This window comes from Anopheles marshallii, chromosome 2 (genome assembly GCF_943734725.1).
Source record: "Anopheles marshallii chromosome 2, idAnoMarsDA_429_01, whole genome shotgun sequence".
In the NCBI taxonomy this organism is placed as follows: domain Eukaryota; kingdom Metazoa; phylum Arthropoda; class Insecta; order Diptera; family Culicidae; genus Anopheles; species Anopheles marshallii.
In genome coordinates this window covers 12,514,119-12,526,219 of record NC_071326.1, presented here as the reverse complement: position 1 = coordinate 12,526,219, position 12,101 = coordinate 12,514,119, and the positions used below count along the sequence as shown (strand labels likewise).

Here is a 12,101-nt window from a genome sequence, read left to right as displayed (position 1 = left end):
CAGCAAGTCCATGCGGACCGTGGAAACTTGCGAAGATCGTCGAATTTCCGCAAGATCGTTTGTATTTGAATGTTGCTATTTAGTGATCTTAAACTAACAAATGCCGGAATCATACATAAGCCAGTTTTTTTTGTATGCTTTTTGACGTTTCCAAGCTTAACCCTCTTACTGCTCCGCAAACAAATGGCTGGCCAAGTTAAGTCTAGGCAAAAAGGATTAGATTGTTTTCCTAATTAAAGTTTCGGTCAGCTGCTCGTCAAATGTTACAACAAACAACTTTCCTCGCAGTTCTGAACCAGATTAGGCCATGTTTCCCGTGTGCTAATACACGGGAATACACGTTTTTTTTAATGAATAAAAAAAAGAAAATGAATATTTTATTTACCATATTTATATACTGTTTTAAATAAATTGAATTTAAATTTCTAAACTTTAATCGATTTTTCTAAAACTGCACTGGTTCAGTAAAGATGATCCCTTATACAATTATTTATGTCAAAATGCTATGTCCTTTACGATTTTGTACCGAATGATACAGCCTAGTATCTGGATTATTTGACAGATACAGGCTAAAAGCTTAAGCTTTCTAACTTATGATATGATCTGCCCTAAAAATGGAAACAACATTTTTGTCGCATTTGCTTGGCTTTTATACTGCGAAGATTGTGAAGATATCGCGTATCTCGAGAACCACCTGTATTACTAAGGAATGGAAGAAAGTTGTAGGTCACCGTTTGGCGGGATCAACTGGTGACAGATCGTCTCCAAATGCAAACAGACAGTGCAAAAAAAATCCCCAGCGAGGACAAAAGGCCTGAGAGTGTGTGTGTGTGTGTGTGTAGGAGAAAAAGGTTAAAAAACTTTTATAGCGTGTGATCCAAAGAAATAAAAAATACACTCGGATCCGTGCCGCGTCACCGTGGTATCGGAGAGCGAATTTTTCATGGATGAGATCGTGCCAACATGTGGAGAAAAGCACGATCTTCGGTGGAAACTTTGCAGCGCAATGTGTGAAAAAGATCCGTGATTGATGTGAAATGTGGATGGATTAATGTATACAACCATGCGAACTTCAAAAGGAAAATTCCTATTTAATGGTCGATCCAACCGCGCGCGCCGTTGTTTTGTGTGACTGAACTCTGTTTCGTCGGTCAATCAATCGATTTTGCCAGCGATCATTACTACGGTGATTATGATTTTGTATTTTTTTCAGTTTTGTCCTTGTTATTTTAATACCATTTAACCCGATGCTTAGGTCAACCCGAGAGAACCCCGTGTCCACTATCAGGATACTTTTCTTTATTATAGGTTTCGTTGAGGCAGTCCTGCTTTAAACTACACACACGCGCTCCACATGTTCGTCGTATCGGCCCGTCGATCGGGAAACATGTGCGACCTGCTATCAGCACAGAAAGGACGGAAATAATTATATTGAACTCACAGTTGGCAATCGGGGTTTGCCAATGATTTATTCGCGTTCCCCCTTCTCCATTCAGCCGCCCGATGCCGGCCTTCTCCCTCGGCGGATCTGTTCTCAGGCTCCCCTCCCCCCTGCCCCCTCCCCCCTCCCCCCTCCCCCGGTTGTCTCTGCCGGGTGCAGCGGGCGGCGTTTTTGATTGATAGTGGTGCTGCCCGTCTTCTCACACGATGCGCGAAGTGCATTATTGTTTCCTTATCATGTTTCGCGTTGCGGTTTATTTATTTTTACGCAAGCGCAACCCGAACAGCTACGCAGCGCCGAGATAGTACGGTGCAAAGACGCGATCATCGACTTAACGAAAAGCAGAAAGGTTCGTGTTTTTTATGCTCGATGACCAAATGATGGAAATGGTGGTTTCGGTAATAAATTTTATGAATGAAGTCTCGTTAATGTTTCATCATGTTTAACTTTGAATAATGGGGTCATGGGAAATTAGCAACGCTTGAATCGGACTGGAATGAACTTTTAAAATTTTGCTTTTGGCAAATATGTTATTCTATCAATCAATGGCTAGAATCATACTCTAAGCCAGTTTTTTTGTATGCTTTTTTTTTGTATGGAGTTCGAGGGGGAGTATGAATGCCAATATAAGTCGATAAAATTCGTGATGGGTGTCCGGCAGTCCTAAGAATTGCTAACGGAAAAAATGTTAATCTATCTCTTTTCTGAAATGCTTTATCAGAATTTGCACGAACTTGTTGCAATTCTAGCAGAGATACTTCCTGATTTTGTTTCTAATTGGATGAAATATTTCTGGTATCGATTTTACTCTTAGTATAATTTATAAATATGATTGGAAATTAAATTGAAACATAAATCTAAATAATGAATGTATGCGCAATGTTTAGCTGCCTGGCATACACGCAGTACAGCGTAGAGCTGTAGTAGCTTCTAGTGTTGTGATTTTGTTGTCGTGTTGTTTTCGAATATTCCATTTCGCTTAGATTTCGCAGACTATTCCACATCCATCTCCATCGCCAAAGCACATAAAAGCACACCGGAAAGTGTTCGATTTTAATTAATATCGTACCGTATTTCGGTGGCAGCAGAAATCCCCCTTGCTTTGGCCTGTTGTATGCTGTTTGTTGAATGACTCATAATAAACCCATCGACGAGCGCTCATGAAAGCATTCATCCGTAGAAAAGAGGGACTTATCTCCGGGCCAGTCCCGGCGATACACGATACACAACCGTGTTGGTTCGGTTCTCAGCCTCTCGCCCTAAATTCTGTACATACTCCGAGTTGTATGCTCGCGCGAGCACAAGGAAATTATTATTTTCATCTTTAATAAATTGCTATAGCGTGGAAGTTATTTTCAATACGGCCATTGCTAAGATCGTTTGGCGAAGGCCGTTCGAACTGTTGGAAGGATATCATGTTTGGCTCACGAGAACGTTAGATTCTATAGAGATGCTCGTGTTCCCTTTCGCTTACCTCTTGGGAAAGAAATAGAATAAACATAAGGCGGCTGCGAGATACAATGCTAACAATGGTGATGCACCAATACAGGCGTACTTGAGCCTGGTTGATTGCCATTGCTTTCATACCTAGCCGTACCCAACGGAGAATACGGGCTCAGCTGTGAATTATGAGCGCTCTGTTTCGATTTTGCCTGCAGGAAGACGAGCACACGAAAAGTTCCCTGTTTCATAAAGTTATGATCCGTGTCTTCCCTTTTCCTTCGGTAGGATTATTGTCCTACGTCACCCGTCACAGGCAAGCCTATGATGTTAAACTGAGTAGAATACCTTTGAATTTTCAGCTGATTGAACGATGGTAGCTGCTGTTTGGACCGAATGGGTTAACTGATTGATTTTGCAAAAGAAATTTGGCCAGCATTTTGCTTTTACCGCTTGATTATAAATCTTTTTCGTCTTTAAGCCAACTGTTCATCAAAAAAGGGCCTTCATCGAGTTGAGGTCCTGTTGTCAATTTGTGCAGTTAGCTTGAGCCGAAATCTTCCGGGACAACAGTAAAAATGATGTTGTAAATTGGAAAATTATACTGCCCCATTGCACAAGGAGTTTAGTAGATGGAAGGGAAATCCTTTTCGCTTGCGGCCTTTTTTTTTTGTTAGTGGAAATATAATCCTTCAAGCTGCAGATTTCATGGCGACGAAAGTATAACAAGGGGAAAATCAGTTTCCCTGTTCGTTTTGGCGGTTGTGAAAGGATGGAAATTCGGCCCACGAACACTCACTGTGTCTGCAGGCTGCTGGCGCTGCTGGCCCGTCTAATTCAACTGCAAGCTAATTGCACACGCACACGGCTGATGTTGGGACTGCAAAATCAGGACTCTCGTCCCTCGCAGGCACAACGCATTCCTGCTGTGCTGCAAATTAAAGTCAAGTAAATTATAATTTAATCTCTTCCGCACATGGATGGAGGGAGCTCATCGCCTGCGCGTAAAGATGGACTTACTGACGTTCTTTTTTTTGTCAAATAACAGTTGTACTGCAGTTTGTTGTGCGTTGCTCTGCAGATGAAAAACAGACCGGCATCATTGGTCGACAACTGTTTTATGGAACTTTTTACTTCTTTTATTGCCTTACACAGTACGAAAAGAAGTTTGATGTTTCGATGGTTGTGCGCCGATGCAATTAACCAATAGGCCGACACCAGGGTTGTGCTCGTTTGCTCGTAAAATGGGAACAATAGCTCGGCTTTGATACGTTGCTTCGTTGCCGATCCGCTGTTTGGCTTGATCTGCGCTTCGAGTCCAATGGTGTCTGACCGCCGCCGAACGCCGGTGATGGTAATGAAGAAAAGGATTTAATAGCCCTGGTTGAAAGGAATGCGCACCGTGTAGAGGCGAGAACTACCTCCGACGGGATGGCTTTAAAACCCACGTACAGACGGAACTCTCGTACCCCGTTACACGATCCTGTCTGTGCGAAAGAGGCACCTAACGTCGTGTGTCATAAAAATGTACGCTCACTGTGCTCCTTTCGGATGCTGCGTTGTGCTGGAGAATTTGATTCGTTCAATGACTCTATTCGTTTCTTCTCCCGAAAGGATCGTAAATGCATATGGATTATTATTTTCCTTGCAAATGTAAAATATTCTGCCATTAAACCGACAACATTGATGGTGACTGATTGTTAATTAAACTACGTAAAGAAATTATTTCCGCAATCAACTCTTATGGCTTGTTAAGTTGTTAAACATACCTTACTTAAATTGCTATAAAATGCGGTAAATAGTAAAATATATAGCTCGATATCTAGTCTTGGCGTGGCTATTTTCCAATTACGTTGACGTCCTGTGCTTCCTTGCTTAAATAATAGTCGAAAAGATTCAAAACTTTGCCTATAAAAATGCTATTCTACTGAACAAGATTTACAATACTGGTTGCCATATTTGGTGGATAGGTAAATGATTTTTGTTAAGGTAAAATTATTAATTGACTGGTTGATTTTTTTAGCAAAATGGTATTGCGAGAACTTTATTAAATATAATTGTAGTCTAACTTATTTCATATAAGAAAATTTCTAAGCTTTACTTAATTAATATTTTTTTTTTGTGGAAAAGAGGTCCTCTTTCTCACGTACGATTGTTTTCAAATTTTATTAACACAAAAAGAGAATCATTTACAACTGTTTTTGATAGAACTTTGCTCTTTGATTTATGTCTCCTAAATTTTCCGCTACAAAAGGCGATCGCATTTTTTCGCCCAATTCGAACTGCTTACGATGCAGCAATCGGCGTGTTAATGCAACTGGTTAAGGGTCGCCATTACGGTATGATAATTGCACCAACTCCTCTAACTCCCACTTTGTCAGCTCCGTCGACGTATAGCTACCGAACGGATCTTGAAAAACCCAATTCAACCCTCTTCACTTGAAGCATACTCCTCGGCAACGATGTCGTGTGTGTCCTTGATCCGCCATCATGCGGCAACACAACCCAAATAACCCTCCGACCAGAGACCGGTGGCCTAGTCGGGGCGGCCATTTTAAGCCCCGTTTTGCCGGTGATTCGTCCTGCTGTACGACCAATTGCGCACGGTCCCTGCCGCGCGCGTATTATGCTGCGTGTCCTTTACAGCAGTTTGCATTGTTTTGCGACGGGGGAAACCGTGCTTTAAAACTGAAGTGGAATAAATGTACGAGGTCGAATTAAATCCACTGCAGGAGAAGAAGAAAACAGGCAGGAGGATTCGCACAAAAGGGCAGACAAAAAAAAAAAAAAAAAACGGTGCCCGTCGCAGCACTCTCTTTAGTTAGGGTGAATTTCTGCTCAGCCTTGGTCCATGGCGTCCATGGCTAGAACATCCTTCATAAGGTGCCCTGTTTACGTTGCTTTTTTAATCTCTTTTCAGTGTTGAATCCCTTGTTTGATTTGAACATTGGAAACTTTGCTTGCTTGATGTTTGTGACGCGCATCATTTGGATTGGATATTTTTCTCGGTTGAGTAACATAGCTTCGTTAGAAAGATCTTAAAACACGGAGTTTATTTTTAATATTTTATACAAAAAGAAAAACAAAAATAGTCACTTTGTTACATTTGTATATGAAGCTAAATAGTTCTCCTTTATGGAAATTAAATTCAGATTCCATATTGCGAAAAGATAGATTGAAAAGGTCTCGCATGTCTCAATCACAGCGAAGCATATGGGGTTTTGCTGACGGAGTAAAGGACAAACGAAAAATAATCATAATGAACCGGTACAGTGCTGTATGTACCCTACGGATTTCATATTCCGACTGTTCTTTAAAAAAAGAGACGGCTTCTGGTGTGGAATGAAAAGATGCATTCATCCATGGAATATTTCATAAATTCAGGGCCGTAAAATGATTGACGTTTTAATAGGATTCCAGAGGCGGAACTGTTGTTGGGACTACTGTACCTAGGCTAAAACACGAATTCGTTTTTAAAGTCTAAGCTCGAAACAAAATTTGCTTTCCGAAACATCATTTCAAACATCATCCCCAATTTTAGTATTGAGACATCTACGCAAACGTTTGATTATTATTTGTACGTGGTTCGAAAAGCGCAACTAGATGACTAATATTCGTTTTCACTTTTATTTACTTACAGATATTGCTAACAATTGATTAACCCCAGTTTGCCAAACGAATGCGCACGGCAGCAGGTAACCACAACTGCCTTCAAAACGACTGATAACTGAGACTGGAACTACGTGACGATTGCACGCCCGCTGCCAATGCAGTTCTTATCGAATAATTTGTACAAACATCGCACGGGTTATTAACACGAAACAACGATCAGCTCAAACAATATAATCCCGCGATTGTACGGGATATTTAGTAGCAATTATTTGTTGTTGCGTTTTTCGGTGAGGAAAGGCGATAAACGACGAACGGTTCATCAATACCAAAAGCTGCATTTAAACGTTAGCGCCTCTCTGGCTAATCCGGGATCGATCGTTGTAGGATCGTTTTCGGGCGGGTAACACATCAGCGCATTACCGATGAATCAGCAATATTTTCATCAAAAGTTTGATGACTTTCACAGCAGTGGACCGAGACCACCCGTGCCCGGAGAGGAAAGCCGTCGGAAGGTAATTCTTTTTTTCGCAGTTCTTCCACTATGCTTAAGAATGTATGTAAGGGTGCTCTCCCACTAATCGTTGCTGTTGTTGTTTGCGTTTCAGATGACGGAAACGTCACATTCGGATCGAACGCGGGACGGTTCGCCGCCGTCATACGTTCGATGGGCCCAGAAACTTGCCTACCTGCTGGAGGATGGTGACGGGGCCGAGCTGTTTAAGCGCTACGTTGAACTGGAAGGCGAGGAACCTTCGAATCGGCTCAAGTTTTACTTTGCCTGCGAAGGGCTGAAGCAACAAACGGATCCGGACAAGGTAACGCAACTGATCGGTGCCATCTATCGGCGGTTTCTCAAGAAGGCCCAACCCGGTTCGGAGCTGTACGTGAACGAATCGCTGCGGAACTTCATAAAGGCAGGCCTCAAGAATGAGCTGGAGCTTACGCCGGACATCTTCGATCAGATGCAGGCCGACGTGGCGAACATTATTGCCGAAACGACCTATCCGCACTTCCTGCAGTCCGATCTGTACCTGCAGTATGTGCAGAACATGCAGAGTTCGAGCAGCAGCAGCAGTGTGATCGGTAGCGGAAGCAACTGTAGTCTCGCAACGGCGGCAGTGCCTTCGACGAGCGGTGGAGCCGGTTCGTCCGTAGCCGGAACATCGCACGGTGGAGCTGGAGGTAGTAGCAGCAGCGCCGGTGCCGGTGCATCCTGTTCTCTTACGAGTAGCAGTTCCACCTCCGAGCTGTTCCTGCATAGTTCATCGGCCCTACCAACGGTGCACGAGGATGCGGAATTAGCCAATGCCGATTCGATCGAACAGCTGTACGGTGCTACCGGGCCGGGTTTAGACAGTCATATGGCGTTGGGAGCTCAACCGCTTGTACCACCCAGCGCGACGGGCTCAACATCCACCTCTAAGGTACCGATGACGCTGACAAAGGATGCACTGATGGCAACACAGAAACGACGGCTCGAGATGAGACCACCCGGGTAAGCGCTAGAAAGAACTGATGCAAAAGAAATTGTTAGAATGTGTCCAATCCGCGACCGCCATTTTTATTGAGCAGTGAGTTGAGTGGAATGATTTTTAATTGCAATTTTTATTAATTTAAACGTAAACATCCCAATGTACGCTATTTCGTACTTTAATCACAAATGAAGCACTGTAAGAATAAGTAGAGATAAACAAAAAGAATTTCGCGCAACGAGCAACTAGCTGTTGTGTCATCAAAGAATTTAGCCTGCTGCCGCTAAATAACAGCAACTTTAGCGGCCAAAAACAATGATGCGCGGTCATTCCATTCATCTGCCAGACTAATCGTATAATCAGTATGGAAGTACGCAACATTTTTTGCTGTACGTATAGAACTGTAAGTGCTTCTTTGCCTGTTTGCCCAAAACATACAATCGATACCTCTTGATTGAAATCCTTTGTTTTTGAAGTTTTTTTTTTCATTTATAAAGAACGGCCGTCATAAGAAAAGCCGTGTTGATTTTGTTTTTTAAGTTCTTATCAATGAATTCCATTTGTGCTAATTAATTTAAATAGCGTTACTTCATTGCTTTGAATCGTGTGTTTGATTGTTTTTAACTTACTGTAAATCAGTTATGTTTGTTTTTTTTTGTCGTTTTTCTTTCCGTTTAATTAAACTCTCTTTCTTTTCTTCCTTTTCTTTTCTTTCCATTGTCCTTTCCGTTTCCGTTTTCATTTTGTTTCACGCACCGTTACTGTACATCCTCCCCTGGTACAAACCTCCGGTCACCGGCTGGACACAAAACATTGGATCCACAATTGTTACTTTTTCTGATGCAAAATTTGGTTGTATCTACTATCTACCTTTTTTTTTTGGTCTTTCCATCATCATCTTACAACACATCATCATCTCGTCCCTTAACACATCTTGGCACTTTCTTTATATGTGTTTGTGTGTGTTTATTGTTGCCGGCGTGTCCTGTGTATTATCGTTCGTGCGCATGTGCCTTTTCCTTCCCGGAACATAAACTCCGCACCATTCCATCTGCTGCCAAAACCCACTCCGCCAACATTGAAACGAACGAACGAACTGCTTTTATACATGTGCCATACGCACGCACTCTCGCTCCATTTCTGGTTCGTCCTGTTGCTATACTGGCCGGTTCATGTCCTTGCGCAAACCTCCGAATCCTATCCGTTGTGTGTGATGTACGCTCTCGACGTGTACTCTTTCATGCTGCTGGTTGCATGATCGGGTCCTCCCCTTTTTTAATGTGAACTGCCATGTTTTAAAACTGTTCCCGGACCTCTCTTTTGCTCACACGCACACACCTTGCTTTTGGCGTATGATGCATTGTATTTTGCCGTCGGGAAATTAATTTGTGATTAACTTTTCTTTCGGTGCATAACTGCAACAACCATCACCGTTATCATCACCATCTACCAATAATGCGTTATCGTACTCTGTTCGATCGTTCCTTCCATTTTCATACATGCGCTTGTTTCCGATGATTTTGTCCCTTTTAATTGTGCCACCAAAATTACGCACATCTTACGCATGCAGACCACGCGGCTACTCCGTGTACACCGCCTATGCATCCTATAATCCGGTATCGCGACGAGACTCAGAACTGGCCAGTCTGAGTTCCGGCCGTACCGATTCCGATACGATGTCTCTCTCGAGCATATCCACGTAAGTTATGATTTGTTTTTCTTTATTAACCATATGTTTTCTTCCTAATTTAGTAGCTAACACACTTAGTTTCATTCACTTTATTTAATATATCTTGTTAATTTACTTACTTATTTGGTGGCGGGCAAGTATGCGGAAAGCAGAGTTTATTCAAACTCAAGCATTGAAATAAGTGAAAGATATTTAATTGCTTAACCGAACACTTTGTTTTCTCCTTTGTTTGTCAACCTTTACCGATTTGCTTTACACTCCACAGTGATGGACGGCCACATTCGCAAAGAAAACATCATCACCATCACCATTCGTCCATCGAGCGAAGAATGATGCGTGAAAATGCCTTAACCAACGAAGAAGTCGATACGTTTTCGGTAAGTATAGAGATAGTTGATAATGGGAAATACGAAGTGGATTCATTAATCTACTCTCACTCTAACGCCGATACTTTCCCACGCATTTCTAAACCCATAATTCCCCTTTGCTTTCGCCAGATTATCCCACGGACCCACCGGCACACGCAGAAGCAACCACCGCCAATGGAGTTTGCAAAAATTCTAATCAACAAGCTGGAGAACGTAGCCCGTGAGCAGGAAAAAGATGAAGTGTTGTGTAAAAAGATGCAGGAGGTAAGAAACGGCTTAGTAGATGAATAGTGGGAAATACAAGTCCACCCTTAAACGTGCCATTTTGTATCATTCATCTATCATAGGCCGAACTGTCCGATCGATCGCAGAATAAGGTGCTCGCTGATGCCATCCGACAGAAGCTGCAGGTGGACGATGATAATGATCAGGACATTCTGGATCAACATGTGTCCAGGGTGTGGTCGGATCTAACGCCAAGCCGTTCACCGGGCACGATGTCACCGTGTCCACCGAACGTTATCGGTTCACGGTCCCGCCGTCACGAACAGGCCGCGTTTGGAGGTAAGATGGGATACGTTTGAAACCCTTCTTTTTTTGGTAAAATACTAATAAAGCATTTACCTTTTTGCTTCTTATTTTGCAACAGCACAATCTATGCGTCATTCAAAATCGATGCCCGAAGGACATCCGCTGATGGGACCACCGATGCAACCAGTGCCGATGCAAATGTCTTCCGGATCGCGCAAGCTGCAAGCTAACAAGTGGCCATCGGTCAATACGGATAGTGGCATCAGTCTGTTCTCGACCGACACGCTGACGAAGCACAGCAGCAGTGGTGGCGGTAGTCGAGGAGAGTTGAGCCTTGGTAGCAGTTCGCGTCCATTGTCGCGTAACATGCATTCGGACATGCACACTGCAACGCTGCTGCAGGAATCAAGCCGCCGACTGGAGGATGAAACGCGACGGTATGTTTGCTTTCTTTTTAGTACACTTTATTAAAATTAGTGTGTGTGTTTTTATAATTATTGAATGTTGTTCTTTGTATAATTCTGATGCGGCAGATCGAAGCGATACCAGTATCCACTGCCATCTAGTGTAATACAGAGCATGCCCTTGCCACCGGTTCCATCGTCGTCGGGTGGTTTCAGTAACAACCTTCCATCGACCATGCCACCACCACCAATACCTGCCAAACCGCTTCAGGCCCCGAACGAGTTCACCATCGTCGTGTACTCGTTCTGTGATGAGGAGGTCCCGTACAGGATAAAGATTCCCGGTACGCAACCGCCGACACTGAAACAATTCAAGGATTATCTACCCAAGAAGGGAAACTATCGGTAAGTAACATGATTTACCTGATTACACATATCCCTTATTGATATTTTACTATTCTTTCACCCCAAATTCTACTGTAGCTTCTTCTTTAAAACGCGCTGCGAGGACCTGGACAACCCTGTCATTCAGGAGGAGGTGAATAGCGACAGTGAACCCTTGCCCCTATTCGAGGGCAAGGTCATGGGTACCGTCAAACCTTCGGAGTAGATTTACTTCGAAAGCAATAGTACCAGATAAGGCGAAGTAGGTAATACAGAGCATGGCAGACATCCTTGTGTGGTCTGTTGGTGCAGTTGGCCAATTCTAGGAAGATTTGATCAACTGAGTGTTTAGTCTTCTCGTTCGCGAGTGATGAATGTGTGGCTTCCATTAGCATTAAGAGGAGGAAGGTAGCAAAGCGCTTAGAAATGTATAGAGAGGAGTCAGAGGGTAAAACGAAAACTCTCTCTCTGCACATTAACTGGTCACAGGGAGGTCACACAACATGCCAATAGTGCCTTCAGATGTACCCACATCAGTAATATCGTATACATCATTGCTACATATTAAAAAAAACGAATAATGAAAAGCAATCATTTACTAAATTGGACAAATTCCTATTTTTATCATTTTCGCACAGATTTGGCATATTTTATGTTGAGTGAGTGGTAATAACCTGGGGTGAAGATACAGTAATCTGAAGGGGATGCCAGTGTATTGTAATCCATACAACAGTGCAATTACCGCCAGAAGATGATTCA

General features: G+C 42.9%; 1 protein-coding gene across 1 annotated transcript; it reads left to right on the top strand.

Moving 5' to 3' along the window:
• Positions 1–6,915: 6,915 nt before the first annotated feature.
• Positions 6,916–11,568, top strand: LOC128709846 (axin). Its single transcript, XM_053804870.1, has 9 exons — positions 6,916–7,005; positions 7,099–7,988; positions 9,536–9,664; positions 9,921–10,032; positions 10,153–10,287; positions 10,371–10,587; positions 10,673–10,991; positions 11,088–11,363; positions 11,442–11,568. The coding sequence occupies exons 1-9, from the start codon at positions 6,916–6,918 to the stop codon at positions 11,566–11,568; spliced, it is 2,295 nt and encodes a 764-aa protein (XP_053660845.1).
• The last annotated feature ends 533 nt before the right edge of the window (positions 11,569–12,101 follow it).

Excerpts from the sequence above, each read along its gene's own strand:
- LOC128709846 (XM_053804870.1), top strand. The coding sequence starts at position 6,916 with ATGAATCAGCAATATTTTCATCAAAAGTTTGATGACTTTCACAGCAGT. Across the intron at positions 10,033-10,152 it reads AAGAAGTCGATACGTTTTCG|ATTATCCCACGGACCCACCG; the intron begins GTAAGTATAGAG and ends TGCTTTCGCCAG. Across the intron at positions 10,288-10,370 it reads TGTGTAAAAAGATGCAGGAG|GCCGAACTGTCCGATCGATC; the intron begins GTAAGAAACGGC and ends CATCTATCATAG.